Source organism: Diabrotica virgifera, chromosome 10 (genome assembly GCF_917563875.1).
Source record: "Diabrotica virgifera virgifera chromosome 10, PGI_DIABVI_V3a".
Lineage (NCBI taxonomy): Eukaryota > Metazoa > Arthropoda > Insecta > Coleoptera > Chrysomelidae > Diabrotica > Diabrotica virgifera.
In genome coordinates this window covers 134,441,924-134,467,647 of record NC_065452.1, presented here as the reverse complement: position 1 = coordinate 134,467,647, position 25,724 = coordinate 134,441,924, and the positions used below count along the sequence as shown (strand labels likewise).

The 25,724-nt window shown below is 33.5% G+C and overlaps 1 protein-coding gene across 4 annotated transcripts in view; it reads right to left on the bottom strand.

The window, feature by feature from the left end:
• Window positions 1–25,724, bottom strand: part of LOC114344813 (aryl hydrocarbon receptor nuclear translocator homolog) — a 357,658-nt gene that overhangs the window by 29,687 nt on the left and 302,247 nt on the right. For 3 of the 4 annotated variants that reach the window (XM_050641369.1, XM_050641371.1, XM_050641367.1), the window contains 3 exons: window positions 11,466–11,786; window positions 9,555–9,749; window positions 4,009–4,308 (listed from right to left, as the gene is read on the bottom strand). In XM_050641369.1, coding sequence (XP_050497326.1) covers window positions 4,009–4,308; window positions 9,555–9,749; window positions 11,466–11,786 — 816 coding nt within the window. The remainder of the gene's footprint in view (window positions 1–4,008; window positions 4,309–9,554; window positions 9,750–11,465; window positions 11,787–25,724) is intronic. The other variant, XM_050641368.1, reaches the window with a different exon arrangement.

Here is a 25,724-nt window from a genome sequence, read left to right as displayed (position 1 = left end):
ACCGTCTGCCCTCCGATGTTATTTATGAGTTTTTAGTTTTTAGTCTTTTAAACTTATGAACGCTAATTCACGCACGATTTTGTTTTATCTTCATTTTATGTAGTGCAGTGCTTAAGTAAACGTCTCGTCTGTTGAAATAAGTTTTGGTTTGTGAAAATACTTTTTTATAATGGATAAATGGTTAATAAAAAACGTTAAAGTGGGTAAGGTACTATGCAGAAAAGAACTTTCCGGCACAGAAACGTCACTTTTCTGCACACTACTGTCAGTTATTCTGTGAGGAAATATTAAGTTTGTTAACATAAAATTGTGCAGAAAAATGCATTTGGAATAGTGGTTGTAGAAAAATCTACTTATTTGAAACTAGTAATATCTAGATATCTACTAATGAACTCAAAAATCCTTCAAATTTTTTGCCTATAAAAATTATTTAGTCGGGCATTAACGTTGAACGTACCACGGGTATTATGGATAATAACTTTGATACCTTAATAACTACAAGACTGTCAAATACATTTCTATTGTTTTAGTTGTAATAAATCTTTAGTTGTTAAAAGAGCGTAGGCGCAAAATTTCGAACCAATAATCTTTAAACGTATTCTTTTTTTCGAATACTGAGAAAACTAATAAATATTTTTTAAAAATTTGAACGCTGAATGAAAAATTACATTATTACCGAGGGCTGAAAGTCCGTTAGAATAAACAAAATGTTTCTTTTGAATGAGATATTTGAAATTAAAAATCACACTCAATATTCTCTTTTCCTTTTACCCCTGTAACATATTAGAATAAAAATTATAGAAGTCTTCAGGGACTTTTGGCCCTCGGTAAAAATATAATCTTTCATTCTGCGTTTAAATTTTTAAATAATACTTAGCTTTCTCAGGCCTCGAAAAAAATAATGCATTTTAAAAGCATTGCCCAGAAATTTTGCGCCTATGCAATCAATGTAGCTGTAGTTTATTTTGTATTGATTTATTTATTATTTATTTTTCCAGTACCTAGTTTTAGGTAGTTATTACGTTTTAATAAAATAATATTTAAAAGTGTTTTTTTTACTTAAATAATCATAATAAATTAATTTAACGATCCAAATAATGAAATATTTAGATTTATTTATTTATTTGAATTTAACACTTACGATAATACAAAATACGAATAATATAATAATAGTAAGTAAATAGTATTTACATACATGAATTAGGTAATAATCAGCTAGGATACGAGATTTTCATCTATAAACGAAAATTTTTAAGCTGTGAAATAGGGAATCCAGTAGATTAAAGGGCCGGTTGTTCGAACGCTAATCAGAAATGGAATCAACTGATCATTATCAAATATTTAATTACTGTCAATGTCAACTTTGATTGGGTTGCTGAAAACATAATTGATTACAATTACGAGATTAATTGATTAATTAATCAATTATGTCAATAATTGTTACGTTAATTGATAATTATTAATTAATTAATCAATCAATTATGTTAATTATCATAATGATAATTGATTACAATCAACTGATTGGCGTACGAACAACGGATTATGTTATTTGATGGTTGTTAAGGGAACTAAAAGAATAACATTGGCAACATTGATTTTAATAACAGAAAAATTTTTAACCTAGCGTACCTTTTCGTGACAAATCGGATATTTTTCGAGCGATCATCGGATAACCTAGAGAAATGCGATTGGCAACACTGCACTATGACAGTCTTTGACTTTTCACAAATTGTACAATATCGTAACCTTCATTCAATTCATTAACCTCGTTGTTTCTCCTGATTCTCCATATGCCGTCTTCCTCTTGCACCGGGCCATATACCGTAAGTAAAATGCTCGATTACAAAAATTTTTAAAACAGAGCCCTGTAGTGGTAGGGACATGTACCGGGTGTCCCAATAAGAATGGCTCTCGGCCATATCTCAGGAACCGTTTATAGTACAGCTTTGAGAAAAAAATATTTATAACAAAAGTTGCTTCGGGAAAAGCCTGGAAATTATTTTCATAATTGTAGGTCCACCGCTAGAGGGCGTAATTGAATATCAAAAATTAAAAAATCAAAATTTTACAAAATTTACCTAATGAAAAGGCACTGGAAATCCAATCATCGTATTCTTCATAAAATTCTGCGCATATTTGATTTCACAAGTTTAAGTCTACCTTTGCAAATAAGAGGTAGGGGCGAGTGGAAACCTTCTTATGAAAAAATGGCTGTAAGTCCGGTTCTGCTAAATCGAATTTTGAATACTTGGTCTTGCTGAAAACAGCTATTTTTCGTTAACGTAAGTGTCTTTTTTTTTTAAATATCCTAATAAGTAATATGCAAGCTAGGAGGTGTTATTTATTTATTTTCAGAAATCTAGTTTTCTTTGGAAAATATTAAATACAAGTGGGCATTTTTAATCCTGTATTACAAAATTAGACCAAATTAGCAACAGAATACCGAAAACCGCATGTCGATACCTTTTTTCTATCTCGAGATATCTTAAGAAATGTGTAAATATTAAACAAATGTTATTGTCACTGGTAAACGAGGTTAAGGAAAAGTAGTGTGCTGTGGAAAAAATAAATAAACATTTTCCAGATGTAAACGTATATCATTAATTAAAACAACAATAAGACAGACAACACTATAAAATATAACAAAGAAATAAAAGCAACTACTTACTAAGGACTTAGTGACTGCCTAAATGTCCAAATTGTTGCCCATTATTTTCGATCCAAGCATTTACTTTTTCAAGAGTAGATTAAATAGCAACAGATTTAACTATCTTAGACTTTTATTTATGGGGACGGATTAAAGACCTTGTTTTTTCCGCTAGGCCCACTACTCGAGAAAACATGATATAGAATCTAGAGAATACGAAACGCCATTCAAAGCATTGCGAAAGCAGAAATTGAGACTGCTGTTCAATCTACTCTTGAAAGAGTAAATGCTTGCATCGAAAATGATGGGCAACAATTTGAACATTTAGGCAGTCACTAAGACTAAGTAAGTAGTTGCTTTTATTTCTTTGTTATATTTTATAGTGTTGTTTGTCTTATTGTTGTTTTAATTATTTATATACGTTTACATCTGGAAAATGTTTATTTGTTTTTTCCATAGCACACTACTTTCCTTAACCTAGTTTACCGGTGACAGTAACAGTTATGTTTAAAATTTACACGTTTGTTAAGATATCTCGAGATAGAAAAAAGGTATCGACATGCGGTTTTCGGTATTATGTTGCTAATTTGGTCTAATTTTGTAATACAGGATTTAAAATGCATACTTGTATTTAATATTTTCCAAAAAAAACTAGATTTCTGAAAATAATTAAATAACGCCTCCTAGCTTGCATATTACTTATTAGGTTATTTCAAAAATAAGACACTTACATTGACGAAAAAGAGCTGTTTTCAACAATACCAAGTATGCAAAATTCTATTTAGCAGAACCGGACTTACAGCCTATTTTTCATAAGAAGATTCCCACTCACCCCCACCTTTTATTTGCAAAGGTAGAGTTAAACTTGTGAAATCAAATATGCGCAGAATTTTATGAAGAATACGATGATTGGATTTCCAGAGCCCTTTCATTAGGTAAATTTTGTAAAATTTTGATTTTTAAATTTTTGATATTCAATTATGCCCTCTAGCGGTGGACCTACAATTATGAAAATAATTTCCAGGCTTTTCTCGAGGCAACTTTTGTTATAAATATTTTTTTCTCAAAGTTGTACTATAAATGGTTCCTGAGATATGGCCGAGAGCCATTCTTATTGGGACACCCGGTACAGTGAATGCCAGAGCACAGGTGGCCGAAAAGAATATTGGACTGTGACCCACCAGGAAGACGGCCTGCTACAGGATGGAAAACGTACATAGGAAATGGTATGGTAGAAAGAAACCCCAGGGAATGTGACTGGGAGACATAGAGTGCCGTGGAGGACAAAAACAGCGAACTCACAATGGGAAAAGCCGAACAAGATAATCACTGTAATGGCTTTTAAATGAAAAATATATTACCTTGTTCAAAGCTATCCTTCATATGGGTTTGGTCTTCTGGATGGAAAAAGTCGAAACAACTTTTACCCAACAATTCAGTGGTAGAATATCCTAACAAACCCATAACTCGTTGGTCCAGGAAAGTGAATTTCCCGTCCATGGAATGCCTTGACACGAACTCCGCGTTGCTATTTGATCCAGACATGTCGCTGGTGTTGGGCGTTGACGTCACCTGTAGCCTTCCAATGGCTACCAAGCAACAGTGAGATGTGTGAATTTCGTCCTCGGATTGACGGTCTAGTTGGACACCTGGGAACATATCTGATAATTTTTCCAAGTTAGTTTTCCTTATAATTAAAACCAGAGCAGTTTCGTATGAAAATCTTAAGGTTTTTCATTTAAAAACATGTCTGTTATTGCCCAAGAAGAAACATACGAATTCTAAAACTATATACGAGAAAAATTACAAAATATATATCACTTATTTGGTTCTATTACGTTTCTTTGTGCAATATGTGGAACAATCAATACTATGGCTTTATCAATGACTAATTGTTCAATAGCCCTAATATTCTTTCATGAATTACATTGACGTTTACTAACAAAAACTTTCTTATAGTTAGTCAAGGAATCGACAATGACCAGGGTCATACTTCCAATGAAAATTTCCATACTGTGATTTAATTATTTGATATACACTAAGCATCAAACTTAACGCACCACCTTAAAAATGAGACCTTTTTGATGGCTCGTATTTCCTAAACCTGTTGTCCGATTTGAGTGATTTTTTTAGTATATTATAGCTTTATTCTTCAAGAATATCGATGTAATAATATTATTGGTGAACAGGTAAGTGCCATTGTATACTGGGTGTAACAATGATAGTGTGTTTTTTCCTCAAAGTTTGGAACACCCTGTGGAATATTCTAACGTATATGGTACATTCCATGTCAAATCACTCAGGCAAAAAATTTTGGATCTCCGATTTGTCTGAAAACTGGTACATAGCTTCTGCGGGACGTAAAAATAAGATATTTAAGGTCAAAAATCTTCTTCTTCTTTTTTCCTCAAAATGTTATTTTATACGATTTTACAGTGATTTGGTGTTTATTTAAACAAATTTGCATTTTATGTCGTAAAGTATCAATGAAAAACATAATATTTTAATAGAAAGGACTCAAAAATGTCATTATATGGCATTATAATAAGTTATTTTGAATCAAAACAAGTTTTTGATCAAATTTTATAGTGTAAAAAACATTAAAATACCGTTTTTTACATTTTCCTCCATTCCCAAAATACATCATCATCGATTTGGCTGAAAATTTGCCCACATATAGCCAAACGATAGGACTTTAAGTGGTTAGAAGGATTTGAATTATATTACAATATCAAAAAAGTTATATGCAGTAATATCAGACTCAAAAGTATATATTAGTCCAGTCGGGATAGCATTTGACCTTGAATGCCGAGCTGTCCAAAATTTTATTTTTCTGATCTTTAGGGGAGTCAATAGTAGCCTAAATTTAAAATCACGAATGAATTCTTCCGTTACGTTAGCCGCCATCTTGATTTTAAAGGAGAACCTGTTTTGCTCAATATTTCCGCCATTTTTAACTTTTCGACAAAAATGGTAGGAACTGATACTGTTCCAAATAAATCGTATTTACAATTATTACAATTTCTTTTTAACAATTTTTGTCGTGAGGTCGATATTTTCGAGTTAATTGTACTTACAGTAGACGCCTATATTTTTGACTATAATAATGCATGTAACTTTTTTGGTATTGTAATATAATTCAAATCCTTCTCACCACTTAAAGTCCTATGTTTTGTCTATCTGTGGGCAAATTTTCAGCCAATTCGATTATGATGTATTTTGGGAATGGAGAAAAATGTAAAAAACGGTATTTTAACGTTTTCTACACTATAAAATTTGATCAAAAGCTTGTTTTGAATCAAAGTAACTTGTTATAATGCCATATAATGACATTTTTGAGTCCCTTCTATTAAAATATTATGTTTTCCATTGATACTTTACGATAGAAAATGCAAATTCGTATAAATAAACACCAAATCACTGTAAAATCGCATAAAATAACATTTTGAGAAAAAAAGAAGAAGAAGATTTTTTGACCTTAAATATCTTATTTTTACGTCCCGCAGAAGCTATATACCAATTTTCAGACAAATCGGAGGTCCAAAATTTTTTTTGCTCCAAAATTGAGTGATTTGAAATGGAATGACCCATATACAATATTTAAATTAAAACTCAACTGTAGCCTTAGGCTTTCTTAACATTTTGTTTTCTGATTCATTTGCGTATGTGGGATAATAAAAAAGTTACGTACTTTAACAACTAGCAATGTTATTCATCAATACAGGGTGTTTTTATATAAGTGCGACAAACTGTAAGGGGTAATTCTGCATGAAAAAATAATGACCGTTTGCTTTATAAACATATGTCCGCAAATGCTTTGTTTCCGAGGTACGGGATGTTGAATTTTTTCTTACAAACTGACGATTTATTTATTGCTCTAAAACCGGTTAATATGCAAATGAAATTTGGTAGGTTTTAAGAGGTAGTTATTGCGCATTTTTTGACATACAATCAAGAGTTTTATATTCACCATTTGCGTGCATACGGGATGTATCTAAAATGTTTATACCCGTATGCACGCCAATGGTGAATATAAAATTCTTAATTGTATGTCAAAAAATGTGCAATAACTACCCCTTAAAACCTACCAAATTTCATTTGTATATCTCAACCAGTTTTAGAGCAATAATTAAATCGTTAGTTTGTAAGAAAAAATTCAACATCCCGTACCTCGGAAACAAAGCATTTGCAGACATAATATGTTTATAAAGCAAACGGTCATTATTTTTTCATGCAGAATTACCCCTCACAGTTTGTCGCACTTGTATAAAAATACCCTGTATTGATGAATAACATTGCTAGTTGTTAAATTACCTAACTTTTTTACTATCCAACATAAGCGAATGAATCAAAAAGCAAAATGTTAAGAAAACCTAAGGCTACAGTTGAGTTTCATTTTTAGTATTTTATATACGCCAGAATATTCCACAGGGTGTTCCAAACTTTGAGAATAAAACACACTATCATTTTTACACCCGGTATACAATGACACTTACCTGTTTAGCAATAATATTAATACATCGATATTCCTGAAGAATAAAGCTATAGGTTTATTCTATATAAGCTATAGGAATATAGCTATAGGTTTAGGAAATACGAGACATCAAAAGTGTACCATTATTTAGGTGGTGCGTTAATTTTGATGCTTAGTGTACTTATTTAATTTAGAAAAAATTTCGAAATCATTTTAATGAAAACATTATAATTTGATGGATTCGACCGTTACTTGATGGAAGTTCATTTTATCTAATAATAAAACACTGAAAACGTTTGTTTTCTATACTTCCACAGAATTTATTATAACTAAGTGACTACAGCTGTTTCGGCAGAGTGCCTTTCTCAAGTGATATAGTTTACAATGTGTTTGCCTTTTTAAGTCTTCAACTGAAGAGGTTGAGGAGTGGGGAGCTGTTTGTCTCGAGTTGGTCATTCAGAATTATATCTGTATTTTTCAGTTTATTAATTTCCATAGATTCTAAAAAAGATAGCTTATGGCATCAGTCTCATCTTGATATTTTGAAAGAGAGATCTGTCTTTCCAAAGTTTAGTTAGGCGACTCATCGCATTTTTTGCCATACCAATACGTCTCCGAACTTCTGCTTCACAGTTACCATCGTTAGTTATACTAGACCCGAGATAGACAAAGATGTTTACTATCTGGTATTCCTGTAATATGTTAGTCAGTTGAAAAAAGTTGAAAAAAGGCAAACACATTGTAAACTATATCACTTGAGAAAGGCACTCTGCCGAAACAGCTGTAGTCACTTAGTTATAATAAATTCTGTGGAAGTATAGAAAACAAACGTTTTCAGTGTTTTATTATTAGACATTATAATTTGTTTACGCTAGGCAAAGATTATTTTCAAAGTATTAATTTTAAATCATATCCGAAATATGTCATTTTCTTCTTCATTGATCCGTTTAAAATGCAAAATATAAGCATTCAACTTATAATCTTTTAACGTCTTAAACGCCTGAATCCTAGCCACCCATAACACACTGTTGCGTATTATGGGTTGCAATACACTAGCGCAAACAAACTGACACCACTTTCTCATTTTTGAATTTAAAGGTGTCCACACACTGGATTTTCATCCACCTTTCAATATTTTTTTTCTGGCATCCATTCGCATGTGGATTTAAGAATTCTGCATTAAGATTAAATTTAGATATTTCTGAATGTAATTATACAGGGTGTCCAGAAACTCTACCGACAAACGAAGACAGGAGATTCCTCAGATAATTTTAAGGCAATTTAACCAAATTCACCTAGTCCGAAAATGCTTCCTAAGGGGCTAGAGCTCCTTGAAGATGGCTTATGTTTTTCTTAAATAACTCCAGAACGCTTCTAGTTAGAAAAACAAAAATTGGAACACATATATCTTCCAGAGATAAATCGATTCCATCCATTGCGAATTTCTACTACCAGTCATAGGCGTCCGTTTTGAGTGGGGCAACTGTTATTTTATCGCATAACTTTTTTGTATTTAACTTTTAAGCATTTTTAATGCGGGATTATTAAATTCTGAGGTATTCTAGTACTAGAATGTCTCTTGCTTAGAACTCTTGCTTAAAGTCGGTAAGAATACACCGTTTTCTAGAAAAATCGATTTGAAAATTTTTCGTTTCCTGAATTTGAAAAAAAATTTAAAATTTTTTTCAAAAAAACGGTGTATTTTACCGACTTAAAGCAAGAGTAACTTTTAGTACTAGAATACCTCATAATAATCTAGTGTCAAAAATTTTCAAAATTAAAGACAAAAAAGTTATGCGATAAAATAACCGTTGACCTACCCAAAGCGGACGCATATGACCGGTACTATAAATTCGCAATTAATGAAATCGATTCATCTCTGGAATATAAATAAACGTACCAGTTTTCGTTTTTCTAAATAGTTTTTTTTTTAATATTTTTTTTTATATTCAAAAGACGAAAAATTTTCAAATTGATTTTTCTAGAAAACGGTTTATCTTATCGACTTAAAGTAAGAGTACGTTTTAGTACTATAATACCTTACATTTTAATAATCCAGACTCAAAAATGCTTAAAAATTAAAAACAAAAAAGTTATGCGATAATATAACTGTTGCCCTACCCAAAACGGACGCCTATGACCAGTACTAGAAATTTGCAATGGATGAAATCGATTTATCTCTAGAAAGACGCAATCTTCAAATAGCTCTAGCTCCTTTAGGAAGCATTTTCGGACTAGATGAATAGGGTTAAATTGTCTTAAAATTATCTGAGGAATCTCCTGTCTTCGTTTGTCCGTAGAGTTTCTGGACAAACTGTATAAAAAAATAAAGCACCTAACTGAATGAATGCACGAAATGTAATTCAAAATTTAAACAATTCCCTTATTGAAAAATTAGATAATTATTAAGTAGTATTTTTTGGATATACCTACCTGTTGGTGGCCAATTTTTAATATATCCTGTACAATGCACAACAGCATAGTTTTGACCATCACGGCCTGGACCTAAACTATTTCGTTGCTTAAGGCGATTTAAATGACCTACATTCATGCTCTCTGGAGGAAGGTTCCCGACTTTCATCCTACAAATAAATCCTCTCCTGGAGCCCATGCACAACCTCATCGAAGCTAAAAAAAATAAATAAAAAATTTACGTTATGTAACTACTATCCCAGTGATGTGTAGTTGGATAAATCTAATGGAATAATGAAAATAATTATTGCCCTTGTTCCTCATGCAAGCAAAATCTTGCTACATATACAGTATGTCCCTGTAAGTTGTATCATCCATATGGAAAACTTTTTTATTATTAATTTTACGAAAAAAAGTTATTCTCTATAAAAAGTTCTGCATCGTTCAAAACCCAAGATTCAACTATCAAATATCAAATTTTATGAATGCTACAGGAGTTATGTCAAAAAGTTTGAATTTCACTCAAGAGTAAAGTATCTTTATTTTTCACAATATTGAAAATTGCTATTATGAAAAATTGTTTGGAATTGAAAACTATATTCTAATATGCAATTACATCCTTCTAATTGAATTTTTTTTTTTTTTTTTAATTATGGATAACTAACATTATTTTCAGTTATTTCAATTCTGATAACTCTTTTATTATTAATTTTACGAAAAAAAGTGATTCTTAATAAAAAGTTCTGGATTGTCTAAAACCTAAAATACAACCATATTATATCAAATTTTATCAATTTTATACGAAAAGTACCTTTATATTTCAGAATATTTCAATTAGAAGGATGTGATTACATACTGAAACATAGTTTTTAATTCTAAATAAGTTTTCATAATAACAATTTTCGATATTGTGAAAAATAAATGTATTTTACTCTTGAGCGAAATTCACATTTTTTGACATACCTCGTATAAAATTGATAAAATTTGACATAAGATGGTTGTATTTTAGGTTTTAGACCATGTAAACTTTTTACATATTAGGAATCACTTTTTTTCGTTAAATTAATAATAAAAGTGTTATCTGAATTGAAATAGCTGAAAATAATGTTAGTTATCCATAATTTTTCAAAAAAAAATTGTTTTCAATTAGAAGGATATAATTGCATACTAGAATATAGTTTTTATTTCCAAACAACTTTTCATAATAGCAATTTTCAATATTGAAAAATAGTGAAAAATAAAGATACTTTACTCTTGAGTGAAATTCAAATTTTTTGACATACCTCGTATAATATTCAAAAAATTTGATATTTGATGGTTAAATCTTAGGTTTTGGACCATGCAGAGCTTTTTATAAAGAATAACTTTTTTTCGTAAAATTAATAATAAAAAAGTTTTCCATATGGATACAACTTACAGAGACATACTGTATATATGAAAGGCTAAAGAATTTTCAACTTCTTGAGATAACCAAAGAACAATGTGAATTCGTCCCAGGAGAAGGAAAATGTGAGCAGATATTGAACACCAGACAGATAATATAAAAAGTTAGCACAATATAGCAATGCTGCTTTGTTTCGTAGATTACACAAAGACTTTCTGCAGTAAAATGGGATTCCCTTTGGGAGAAAAATGGAAAATATGGGAAAAATAAGAAATCTGTATGAAGCTCAACCAAAGATCAAATACACCGTATATATTCAAATGCGTTCAAAACAGAGAAAGATACTAGGCACAGCTGCATACTATCACCATTATTATATACCATATTTTATATTCTGAATATATAATGAGGAAAGTACTAGACGAATCACCATACCGTAAACATAAAACATATTATGAAGTGGAAATTTGGTGAGAGACACCTCTTACCAAGACTGCATTAAGGAACTAAAGCAAAGCTAAGTTTCCCAGACAAGCAAAAACACTTACAGTGATTTCCTTCTTTCTTAACTGTACCGCTTTTCAAATCTAGTATTCTTCCGGTATTCTGAGGCTCCTGCGTCGACAGCTGTTCTCGAACCTTTTCTACATCTTCTGGATGGATGTTGTCGTACAAACAAGATCCGTACCAGTCACTTTGAGAGTAGTTTAGTACCGGTGCAACGGAATCCGATACGTATATTACTCTTCCGGTATCACAGCTTACTACAAAAAGAAACCCATCGGCTGCTTCTAGAATAAGGTGCTTTAATTCCTGGTCCGTTAGGAATGAAGGCTTGTAGGTACCATCAGTACTCGTATTGCCCGTACCTAAAACAAACAATAAATTGAAATTTAATTGAAAACACTTAATTTATTAATCTTTATTTTTAATTTATGTTCGGCATTTATTTACATTTATAACACGCGACATTAAGATAATGAATGAACCCGTTTTAGCAATTGAAGTGTCCAGGCTTCCACTCCATACAGTAGGACTGGAAAAATATAGCAATGTGTCATTCGAATGCGAAGATCAATACTAAGATCGTGGTTGCAAATTGGCTAAGAGATTCGCTTAGGCCGAGTTAATCGACAACTGAAATACAAAGAAGGATATGTCACACATGGGCCTTTGGTAGATCGAACAACATTTTCAAGTCTAATATTTCATAAAATAAAAATGAATACCATTTTTATTCAGTTGCAATGCGAAGCCAAAACTGTCTTAATTTTTACTTAGGTTAGAGAGCGCGGCCAGCACTCTTATCGACGATTTCACCTCTTCTTAGAGGCTCTTCAGAGAATGCATATCTCTACTCCAGGTAAAATTTTTTGACATTTATTAGTCCCCCCATTGCAACTGGCGTGAAGGTAGTAGGTGCGTAGCGACATCTGCTAAATGAAAGTCTAAGTTTTTCAACCTAATAAAAATGTTTATAAAATATTTTTAAAAGATATTTAATTGAAAAACTTTTTGGACCATTTTCCTGGTGACACCTCCATGGCTTCTAAAAATTGCAGGCAGCAGCCATGGAGGTGTCACCAGGAAAATGGTAAAAAGGATTTTTCAATTAAATATCTTTTAAAAATATTTTATAAATGTTAGCACGTCTTACGACATGCTGCGTTCCCTAGGGATTTTACAACCAAACCTACTTATGCTTCCATACCTTTCCACGAAGATAGACTGTCTGGGGATATTTCAAATATTATAAAAAGATCAGTAGATAACGTTCAAATTTCTTTTAAGGTATCCAACAACTTAGGACAGTCTCTATCCAACTCCAAAGATATTATCAAATATATGAATCGTAGTGGTGTTTATAAACTACAATGTTCTGACTGTGATGCCACTTACATAGGAAGAACTTGTAGATCACTTGCTTCTCGCTCTCTTGAACACACCAAAAGAGAGAATACCTCTACCTTTTCACAACGTCTTAAAGAGAAAAATCATACTCTGAATATCCCAGATGACGTCTCTCTTCTACACAACATCCACAGAGAGACTTCTTAAAGTTGGACCTGTACGAGGACCTAAAAATAGTCAAAGAAAAACAAAAAAGTCCAAATTGTGCCAACCGCCATGTTTCGTTCAACCGAGAATTCCACCCACTTCATCGACAACTCTACCTTTTCACAACGTCTTAAAGAGAAAAATCATACTCTGAATATCCCAGATGACGTCTCTCTTCTACACAACATCCACAGAGAGACTTCTTAAAGTTGGACCTGTACGAGGACCTAAAAATAGTCAAAGAAAAACAAAAAAGTCCAAATTGTGCCAACCGCCATGTTTCGTTCAACCGAGAATTCCACCCACTTCATCGACAACTCTTTTCTTAACTTCTTTCTTAATTACAATATTACTTTCCACCTCTTTATTACTTCCTTCACTTTCCTACAGTCACATTTACAGTTGATTTGGCACAATTCATAATGATTTTCTTTCCTTATTCATCTCTACCCATTAACCACTATCATCCATCCAATGATACACATACAAACTAACATCTGCTATCATCACCCACATACATCTCCATCTATAAATTTTCATCCATAATTTTTCTATGACTATCTTCACCCCATCTATTCACACTATAACTAAATTTAATAGTCTCACTACTCTTTCTGGGTCCCGTTCATGTCACATAATATGCCGGTCTGTTTTGTCGAACCCTTAGAGTTCTGGTTGGGTAGCCTGCAGGGACCTTGGGGAATAGTTGCATGAATCTGAGCTTGTTATACATCCCTCCCAGATTATGAGACATTTCTACATCTCTGTCACCCCCATTGTGATCTTTTATGGTACTTCCACATACTATAACAACTTCCAATCATTCGAATAAAATTGATAGCTTGATATCAACATAAAATTGCTTTTCTAAGCCCTAGATGTTCACATAAGAGAGCTTGATAACGTTTATTAAAGGCTTGTTCCAACTCGACACAAAACCGTTCTTGAACCGCCACGCTCATGCGCAATAACGAACAATTATGCGCAGTAACACATTTTTCGTTACTGCGCGGTTCACGAACCGTTCAAGAACGGTTTTGTGTCGAGTTGGAACAAGCCTTAAGTTTTCGTTCTAACGTGTAATGTGGTTTGCCTATCTTTTTCATTACAAATATTCTAACTTTTACATCAAGTTTATTTCCATTTTAACAGATTATTTACCACAGTGGGAGCGACTGTTTTTATTGTTAATAATTTAACAAACTTTACAATAAATATCACAAAACCAAAAGGGAAATTTTAACTTCCTGTGGAACTGTCATTTCTGTCATGTCACCATTCAGAATTTCCGCTATCAAAGCCACTTGCTTCCATACAGCCATGATGTGAACAAGTCAAATTTAGCTCAAGGGTACCTCGAGCGTGACACATTGGATATTTTGAACATCCATGTTTAAATTCATATCATTTTTATATGTTCCTATGACGGATTAATTATAAAGGGTTTTTACCAAAATATTTTTTACTTTGGTGGTTAGCATGTTAGATTCAAGTGAGTATAACCTATAACTTTTTAAAATCGTAGTCAACATTTTAAATTCTTTGCATCATTTTATCAGGTTATACACATTTTATTTAGGAAAACACTGATGATGATCGGTCAACCGATTGAAAACTAGTTCTGTTTGTTCTGTGATGTAGCCCTGTATAGGGATTTTAACAAATATACCTTTTATAAAGGATTTCATGGTTTTTTATTTTATAAATATTTTTATTAGGTTGAAAAACTTCTTTCTAATATTCCAGTTTGTTAAAAAAAAAAAAAGGTTTTTAACCGATGTTTTTTATGGGTTCTTTTCTTACATATGGTGCGGAAACACTAGATCTGACAAAAGGAACAATAAATAAGATAAGAGTTACACAACATGCTATTGAATGATCAATGTTAGTATCGATTCCGAAAATCCGAAAAGCTGTATTAAGCAGGGAAAATCTATGTCGAAACCATTCCCTGTTACAAAAGGTTTAAGGCAAGGGTGCTGCTTATCGCCAACAGTATTTAAAATATACATCCAGAAAGCTCTGGAGCAATGGAGGAAAACAGTTGCTGGGATGGGAATAATGATTGAAGAAAACTGCTTAACAACTTTGTTTTTTGCTGATGACCAAGTAATTCTTGCCAACGATGAACATGATATGGATTATATGCTAAGAAAGTTACAGATCGAATATGAAAAATGGGGCCTATGTATGAACATGGAGAAAACGGAATATTTGAGAATAGGAGAGGAAACCGAAGATCCGGAATTAGAGTTAAGAAATATAAGGAAATGTAAGGAATATAGATATTTAGGAAGCATAATATCAGAAGAAGGAACTACAAAAAGAGACATACAGCATAGGATACAGCAAGGAAGGAAAGCAACTCGTATTTTAAATGGTCTACTATGGTCTAACAAGGTGAAGCTGAACACAAAGTTAACAATCTACAGAACAATTGTAGAACCTATTATAACTTATGGAGCAGAGTGTTGGCAACTCACAGGAAAGGAAAGAAAAAATATAGAAGTAGCGGAAATGGATTACTTACGTAGAGCATGCAGAGTATATAGATTAGAACATGTACCAAATGAGGAAATAAGACGACGGACAAATAGTTTATATTCCACGGTTGACCATATAGAAACAAAGAAATTGCTATGGTATGGTCATGTTATGAGGATGTCAGAGGAAAGATGGCCAAAAAGAGCATTAAATTACACACCCATAAATAGAAGAAGAAGAGGAAGGCCTACAGAAACATGGAAGAAAGGCATAGAACAGTCTATGGCAGATAGAGCTATTGACGAAAACGAATGGGTGGATAGAAAACGATGGCGGGCGAAATGTGGGATGCGGAGGAGACCGTAGGAACCCCACTACTTATATATATAGTATCGATTTATTATCATCATAGATAAAGTACCAACCAAGGGTTAGGCAAAAATGACTATTAATGACCACAATTTCGAACCTTAGTAAAAGAGGTGTCAGCAAGGATAACTGCGGGGGATAGAGCATTATACTCCCTATCATTAAGATCTAAGCTGCTACAAAGACAATCTAAATTAAGACTGTACATGTCAATTATTCGCCCAGTTGTTACGTATGGAAGTGAAACATGGACTCTACATCAATGGGAAATAAATAACCTGCTGATATTTGAAAGGAACATTATCAGAATGATATTTGGCCCTCAAAGGGATGAATTGACAGGAGGGTGGAGAAGGCGCCGCAATGCTGAATTGGTGACTCTGTATGTATGGTACTGAAAACATCGTCAAACATAATATAAAAGCTAACAGAAGCTCAAGATGGGAACATTTGGAAAATTTAATAGGAGACCTAAGTTAAGCAGTGGACAAATATAGGCTAATTGATGATGATGATGATGATGATTGTAAATTACATTGTATTCATAGACGCTGTATAATAGCTGACTAAACGTCAATCCTACCCACTATTTCAATAATGTTAAATTGAATATCAGCAAAATCACACAATAAATCTTTGACGGAATTTCAGGTATCAATTTCGTTGTTTTCTTTTCTGCTTAATAGGCAGTGCTGTGCCAGTTAAAAACGATAGCTTCCAAAGCTTGCTTGGTTTATAATGATTGGGTTTCACGTAAGAAAACCATTGTTTATATTTAAGATGTTAATATGTGAAGTCACGTCTACAGGCGTATCAAAATTTCACTACTTCTAGTAATATTCATAAATTCAAACATGACTGTGTTTTGCAATGATTTTTTGTTGATAGTTTTATGTATATATTATATATCAGGGGTGGCCAAGCTCCTTGATAGTCAGAGCCACTTTTCACAAGTTAAAATTTTTCGCGAGCCGCAATTAAAAACGTATTCAAAAAGTATGTAAAGAAGGTAAGTACAATGTTTTTTAACAGAACTTCTATTTATTGAAAACAGAAATAAAATTACGAAATATTAAAACTTAATTACATTTGTTTTCCTTAGTCTTCTTCTCGTTGTCCTTATGCCCAATAAGAGTTTTCCGTCTCTTGGTTCCGATTTCCTGGATTTGTTCCATCCACCTCTTTCTAGGTCTGCTCCTTCTTCTTTTCCCCTCTGTCTCTTGACATCTGTCATCTTCTTTACTAGTCTGTTCTCGTTCATTCTAGTTATATTTCCAAACCAATTCAAATTTCTTTTTTCAATATTTTCTCTATTGGTCCCTGTCTTAGCATGTTTCTAATGTTTTCGTTTCTTTCCCTGTCCAACATTTGTTTTCCTTCTTTCGGTAATTCTTTAAAATTTGGTGAATAATTTGTGGTAGTACTTCTCAGTAATTCTTTCAGATGTTGGTTAGTTAATACTGATATGTGTTAGGATTTCACGAATTTTAAAATGGAATTAAATGGTCCATACAAGTACGTTGTTTCTAATGTGGAAATAATTCGACAAGCATCCTTTTTAATTTAGAGTAGGTATGTATGTACTTCGATTTTGGTACAAATTTCCAAAATTCGGTAATCGGCTTCGACTTATAGTTTTATTTTCGAGCTTGATCTTCTTGCGTCTCTATTAATTTTAATTCTCCATGTTTCTTTCAAATGAATTCAAAAAAAAATGAAGGGACGATTTAAAATATTTTAAGTCTTGAAATAAATTTTGGACTTCGGTCAATATTCCTTCTGGCTTTTAAGTTTTTCTAGTTTAATATTGTAACAGATCTTTCGACTAAAATGACTAAATATACAAATCGGTCTGGAGTGGGTTGATTACTGACTTTTATGTCGCGCCACTCTTAATATTCTTTCGCGCAGTTTTCGATTTGTCATATCACTCTTAGCTTGGATATATAATAATTTTTTTAAATAATAACACACAATTGAAAAAGATCTCGGGTACATATCTCGAGAGCCACAAGTAATTCTTCAAAGAGCCGCATGTGGCTCGCGAGCCGCAGTTTGGCCACCCCTGTTATATATTTACATGTCTCCAGAAAAACAAAAATCAAAAAAGAATTTCTAAGACAGTTAGATCACACCTATAGTAACATACGCATGCGAAACATGTGCTGAAAAAGTCAGAAACAGACCTTTTAGAAAGATGGGAGAGGAAAATGCAAAAAGCAACATATGGAGATGTGAAAATAGAAGGTCAGTGGAGAAGAAGAACCAATAAAGAATTGGAAGAACTGTATAAAGAGCCAACGATAACGATGAAAATAAAAGCACAGAGAATACGATATTTGGGGCGCATCGAAAGAATGGGAAATAAACGAATGTTAAAAATGGTACTCTCACGAAGACCAATACAAAGGAGAAGGAAAGGCAGGCCAAGAAAAAGATGGAAGGACAGTGTGTACGAAGACCTGAAGAAAAGTAACATTTACAGGTAGAAAGAACTAGCATTCGAAAGAAGGAGATGGAGGGAAGTGGTGAAGGAGTGTATAAAACGACTGTGAAATTAAATAAAATACACACACCCAAACTTATATGGAATCACCATGCATTTCAAAGTAATATTTATTTCTTTTGAAAAAACTTGTCATTGTTGCGAAGAATAAAGGTTTTTATTGAAAATAAACAAATACATAAGACAATCGGATAGTACAGCTCGATACGGTATAGGTTGTTTGCTTGAGTTGCAAATTGAACGAAAATAAATAAACTAACTTTTGCGTCCAAAAACGAAAATATGCCTGATGTGGGGTTATAGAACTTACGACGAGGAACGATTATTAGTCTTGTGGAGAAAGTAATGTTCTCAGAGGGACATAGCTGTAGAGCTAGGCGTAATACAGGGCGTTCTGTCCAAAACCTATGCTAGGTAACAGGAACTAGGAAAGCTCAAAAATAAAGCAAGGAAAGGTCACCAAAAGTAATAACGGCTCTCCAAGATTGTTTAATTGTCCAATCAGCTGGAAGACACCCAACCATTTCTCACCTGCAGCTCCAAAGGCAGCTTTTGGAAGCTACAGGTGTAACTGTTTCAGTTGAAACGATAAGAAGAAGAGTTCGTACCAAGAAGTATAAAGCAGGAGACAGTTATGGGTTCCCGAGTTATCCAGAACAAGATTGATCGCCTAAATTGGTGTCTTCACCACCAAAACTGGAACATTGGGAATTGACAAAATGTGCTATTTTCAAACAAAGTCAGGATTTGTGTAAAATCAGATGACCCATGAAATCGTGTACTTAGAGGTCGAGGAAGACAAGCAAGAACGAAGACTGTCAGATCTGTTCAAAAATAAACAAGGAGAAGTATAATGTTGTGGAGAGGAATTGTGATCCGTAAAAAAACTCCTTTAATTTTCATCCAATCAACTTTAACTGCTCACAGGTATGTTGATAACCTGTAGTCAGGCTCTGGAGAGGTGCTTTAATTTTCATCCAATCAACTTTAACTGCTCACAGGTATGTTGATAACCTGTAGTCAGGCACTGGAGAGGTGCAACAGGAGAAAATTTAATTTTATTGCACGATAATGGACCTCTACATACCATTAGAGTGACTACATATATCATTGAAGCAGAAGGTATCCCTTGTTTGGAGTGGCCTGCTTGCTCACCCGAGCTTAATCCTATAGAGTATTTGTGGGATGTTTAAAGGAAAAATTAGAGCTGGACGGGATAATTCACAAAACACCGCAAGGCTAGTACAAGCTGCTCTTAAAGGATGGAGCAACCTACCACAACAAAATGTTGATAATTTGATTAGGAGCGTGCCCACGCACGCATATAGGACGCACGAAGCTTGCATGAGGACTAGAGGTGATAACACTGACTACCACAAAATACAAAAAAAAAAAAATAAAAACAATTTAAACATTATTCGTTTTACATTGAAATTTTGTATGCTATTGACTTTAAAACAACTATGTACTTTCAATTTGTTTGTTAAATACTTTATTAAGAAAGTAGAAAACTCAAAGAGGTACCACAAAAATGTATATTATAAAAATGTCATACAAGGACGCGTTTCGGCTCTTACCGAGCCATCATCAGCTTGAAATACAGGAGCAAAGTCTAAAACTGTCCAGACCAGGAAGGAGGAAGAATCTAATGGCTTACATTGTATTGGATTCTCTCAAAGAGGAAGTCATTTAAATCTTAAAATGAATTTATACCCTTAATGTCTAATACACTACTCATAACTTAGAATGAAACCTAAAGAACCCAATACAATGTAAGCCATTAGATTCTTCCTCCTTCCTGGTCTGGACAGTTTTAGACTTTGCTCCTGTATTTCAAGCTGATGATGGCTCGGTAAGAGCCGAAACGCGTCCTTGTATGACATTTTTATAATATACATTTTTGTGGTACCTCTTTGAGTTTTCTACTTTCTTACCTCGAGACCACATTTGAGAATGGATACTTCTCTTCAAATACTTTATTGTTTTATTTAATTGTTACGTATTTGTTATTTATTAAATTGCTTTAAAATAAATATTGTTTCACTTCGTGTGTTTGTTTTTTTTTTTAATTAGCACGAAATAGTACGAAATATCAGATGATTCCATATAAGTTTGGGTGTGTGTAAGCTCTCATCTAAAATAGTTACCTCAAACATCACATGAATAGGAGCATCCACAGGCTTCTATCTAACGCTCAATCCCAACCCAAAGACTAAAGCTTTTCTTCCTAACGACAAAGGAGTCAGTGACAAAATCGACATAATCCTCAAATTAAGAGGAATAAAGACAATATTTACCCCCCAATCTCTTGTCCGATCAATCAAAGACAACATTCCAAATGAACAATACTGCTGAAATTACTTTTGCAGACTACCCCCGATCTTACATAGGCCAAACTAATTGTAGAATCTAAAATAGGATTTTTGGACATTCAATTTATGTTCGTAATTCAAATTCAATTTAAGTTAGAGCAACACCATCCTCATACAGTAAAATTGCATATCGACACTTTACCACGTCTTTTTGTTTTACTTAGTAGTCATCGTTGACCGAAGATGGTTGATTGGGTCCTCGGGTAGAGTTTCACCATGTTCCCAGAGGTTTAATCCTTTAACATCGGCGTTTAGCCATTTTAAATTTATTTCAACATAATGTAGATTTATTTATAATCACAACCATTGTTTGGTTCTGGGGCTATTTTGCAAGTATTCAAATCACTGATGATGGACCGATAGGTTTGAAAACGTTCTGATGAACTCATTTTATTGAATCCATTGGGATTATAAAAATTTTTAGTAAATATACCTTTTACATAGAAGTGGTTTTTACTTCATGTTCCAGTTTGTTTAACTATAAGGTATACAGCCAATCCAGGGAACTACCCCTTTTTAGTTTTTGTTTTTTCTTTCAATATTCAGGTTTCTTTTCATTAATTTGACTTTCCAGTATATCGGAAAAGAAGTAAAAGGAAGAATTTACAAAAGAGTCATCAGATCAATCATGACATCTTCTTCTTCTTCTTCTTCAGATCCACTAATGACTAATGGATGTTAGCGATCACATTTTCCATTAACTCTCTATTTCTTGCAATGTTTATCAGAGATTGTATGTCGTTAATCCCTGTCCATTGCCTTATGTTTCGGAACCAGGACATTTTCTTGCGTCCTATTCCTCTCTTGCCTTCAATTTTACCCTCGATTATAAGTTGAAGGAACTGGTATTTTTCGTTCCGCATGATGTCAACCAGATATGCCGTTTTCCTTTTCTTGATGGTTTCGAAAAGTTGGCGTTCTTGGTCTTTTAAGGACATCTACATTTGTGACTTTCGCCGTCCATGGTATCTGTAGGATACGGCGATAAAGCTTCATTTCGAAGGCTTCTAATCTGTTTATATCCCTCGTTTTGAGTGCCCTCTACGCCATATAGCAGTAGAAACCATACATAGCACTTAGTAAACCTTAGTCTCAGTTGAAGATTGAACTCTGAACAGGTCAGTACCTTCCTGAATTTTACTAAAGCTTGTCGAGCTTGCTCTATGCGACATTTTACTTCCCTGCCCGATGCCCAGTCTTCAAAATGCCACGTTCCCAGCCAGGTATTTAAATTTGCTCACTCTTTCAATGGACTTGGTATTCAGTGTTATGGTGGAGTTTTCAAGTGCATCCAAGTTTCTGGAGATGATCATGCATTTGGTCTTTTTGGTATTAATCTCTAATCCCATTCGCTTACTGTATTCTCCACCCAACTGTCGACACCCAACTAAACCGTACTATGCGTATGATAACAGGCACAATTAAGCCCACCCCTACAATGTGGCTACCTACCCTTAGTAATATAGCACCACCCAACCTACGCCGCGAACATGCATTGGTTAAAGAATATAACAAAATAATGGACAGTCGCCAGCTTCTAGTCCACAACGACATCCCCGATATTCTTGGAAACCGTCTCCGATCCAGGTTACCCCCTCTACAATCTGCTCAAGCGCTGCAGCAATCCAACTTTGACTTAAATACCCGATGGAGAGAAGATTGGGAAAGTAGGACAGATCCGCATTACCATAGTCTACCGGACATCATAGGGAAACCTGGCGAATTTGAACGTCCCCGTAAGATTTGGGCAGCCCTTAATCGAATTCGAACAAACTGTGGAAGATGCGCCGACTCCCTCCACAGATGGGGTAAACTCCCCTCGCCTTCTTGTGACTGCGGCGCTGCAAGACAGACGATCAGTCACATTGTTCAGGACTGCCCACGCAGAGCATACACAGGCGACCCTATAGACTTTGTAATGGCAACCGAAGGGTCAATCGAATATATAAAAAAATTGGACATCTGTTTGTGATGCATTGTATAATGCATAAATCTAAATATATTCTGTGATATACTTAAGCCATACGCTAAATAAAATAAAACTGTATTCTCCGATTATAGTGACAAGTTGTTGAAAATCTTCTATGTTGTCACAAATTAAGACAGCATCATCAGCATATCGTATGTGGTTGATCAATATTCCATTCACTTTAATTCCCATCTCTACATCTGTCAAAGACTCATAACATACGCGGCAGAAACACAACCTGATACAGAAGGGACAAAGAGAATGCTAGAAACAGCAGAGATAAAAACCCTTCGAAAAATCGATGGTAAGACACTATGGTATAGAGCTAGAAGTGAAGATATACGACAGAGACGCAAAGTGGGCAACATTAATAACTGGGTAAAAAACAGAACACTACAATGGAATGACCACAAAAGCCGAATGACAACAACTAGAGTAGTAGGACGGCGAGAGACGGTTCCCCAATAGGAAGACGATTAGTGGGAAGACCACGAAAACGATGGAATGAAAACTTACTGGAAACACATTAAAAAACGGTCATGTCTACACAAAAAGAAGAAGAAGAAGGAGAAAAAACTTTCCGGTACATACTTCTTTTGTTATCGGTTTTATCCATATTTTTAAGTGTTTGTATTTCTCACTTCTTGTTATTTTTTGCTTAATGAGTTCATTTTTGTAAAATGTTTTGTCTCTTGGACTGTATTTGTAACGCCACTGGGTAGTATGTATTATATTTCAAGGCAGGGTTTATGGTTCCCGTAAACTTAACAAAGTTGCAAATTACTAAAACAGTGTTATCGGTATTGGTTAATGATTTATTTTATGAACTCACACTAGAAGTGGAAATAAGAATGTAACTAAATTTGTAATAATTGTTAAGGATTTACTAAGATAAAAATATTAATTGAAAATTGAATAAAATATTAATAATTATGATAAATGTCTAATTTAATTTGATTGATATATGATTACCATCTAATATTTCGGATAAAAAAGAAGTAGATACATAGTAAAGAATTGGCTAAGAAAAAGAAATGAGTTTAATTTTTTGACATGAAATTTTCAAAATACAATTCGATATTTCGTAGGTATTCTAAGATATTTTCATAGGGAACGTTCAAGTATTACGTAACGAAACTTTTGAAGATTTTTGACTCTGTCTTCAACCCATAACAAAAATAAAAGCAGGAACAAAAATATCAACAGGATTTGTAACATCAAAAGGTTTAAAGCAAGGATGTCGTTTGTCCTCCACTTTAATTAAAATATACCTCGAAAATGCTTTAAAAAGATGGAAACAAAAATAATGTAGAACAATACCATTCACCAACCAACACTATGGTATATACCTACGCTCAACAAAGAATGGATGAACAACGAATACCAAAGGAGATACTAAAATGGCAACCAGAAGGAAAGAGAAAACGAGGTAGACCGAGAAAAAATTAAAGCGAAGGAATAGACAAAGAGCTAAAAGAAAGAAACATAGAAGAAGACTTATGGAACAACCGGACAAAGTGGAGATTTGAAGTCGGAAAACGGCGGAGAACGTTATAAACCAACCATCTTCTTCTTTTGGTGCATATTCGATAATTTCGAATATTGGCGATCATTCTGGCTATAATTATTTTATTAATCGATGCTTTAAATAGATTAGTTGTTGTTGTGGAGAACCATTTCCTCAGGTTATTTAACCATGGTATTCTTCTTCTCCCAATTCCCCGCTTTCCGAATAATTTGCCTTGAAGGATTACTTTCAGTAATCTGTATTTAGTGGCGTTTCTCATTATCAGAGATATAACTTTCTCCTTTTAAATGTAAACATCACTTCTCTTTCTTTCCCCATTCTTCGTAGTACGGTCTCCTTGGTTATCTTGTCCGTCATGATCATAAATTTTCTAGTCCAAATCTTTCACTTACTTCATTTACTTTGTTTAGTTGATGTAAATTGTTCAAACTATCTGCAAAAATAACGGTGTCATCTGCATAGTAGATGTTACGTATTTTTTATGGGAAATAAGCCACAATTTTACTAAAAAATGAATTTATTAACGTTTCGAAGCCCAAATCGGGTTTCGTTGTCAAAATACAAAATACTATTAAAATAAACAAACATGTTGTTGCTAAGTAAAAAAATTCTTCTAATAATTTATTTAATTTGACTCATTTGATTTGGGCTTCGAAACGTTAATAAATTCATTTTTTAGTAAAATTGTGGCTTATTTCCCATAAAAAATACGTAATTGTAAAAATGCCACAAGGAAATAGCTTCAGAACAACATAGTAGATGTTGTTTAGGCGTTCTCCATTTAGGAGTAGGTATTCCAAGTTCGCAATTTTCCGAGGCTTCTTTAAATATTTCCTCTGAATATAGGTTTAATAATATTTGGAAGTATACATCCTTGTTTAACGCCTCGCAGAATCTGGATCGCTTCCGTCGGTTCATCTCCAAGATTTGTTCTTATTGTGGCTGATTTGTTCCAGTATAAATTTTGTATTATACACGCCGCCCGGTCTTTATCATCCACTTGAGCTTTTGTTAGAACATCCATCATTTTTCGGTGTTGAACTGTATCAAATGTTTTTTGGTAGTCCACAAAGCAGGTGTAAATATCGCAAGTCATATCACTACATCTTTGGAATAATACCTGTAGACAAAACGGTGCATCTCTTTAACCAGCAACGCCTTTCATGGATTCAAACTGTGTGTCTTGTATTCTCTCTTCGCATAGCTTATACAGGGTGTAACAAAAATACAGGTCATAAATTTAATCACATATTCTGGGACCAAAAATAGTTCGATTAAACCAAATTTACCTTAGTGCAAATGCGCACATAAAAAAAGTTACAGCTCCTTAAATTACAAAATGAAAATCGATTTTTTCCAATATATCGAAAACTATTACAGATTTTTTATTGAAAACATGTGGCATTCTTATGGCAGCAGCTTCTAAAGAAAAAATTATAGTAAAATTTGTGCACCCCAAAAAAATTTTATGGGTGTTTTGTACCCTTAAACCCGCCCAAACTTTTGTGTACGTTCCAATTA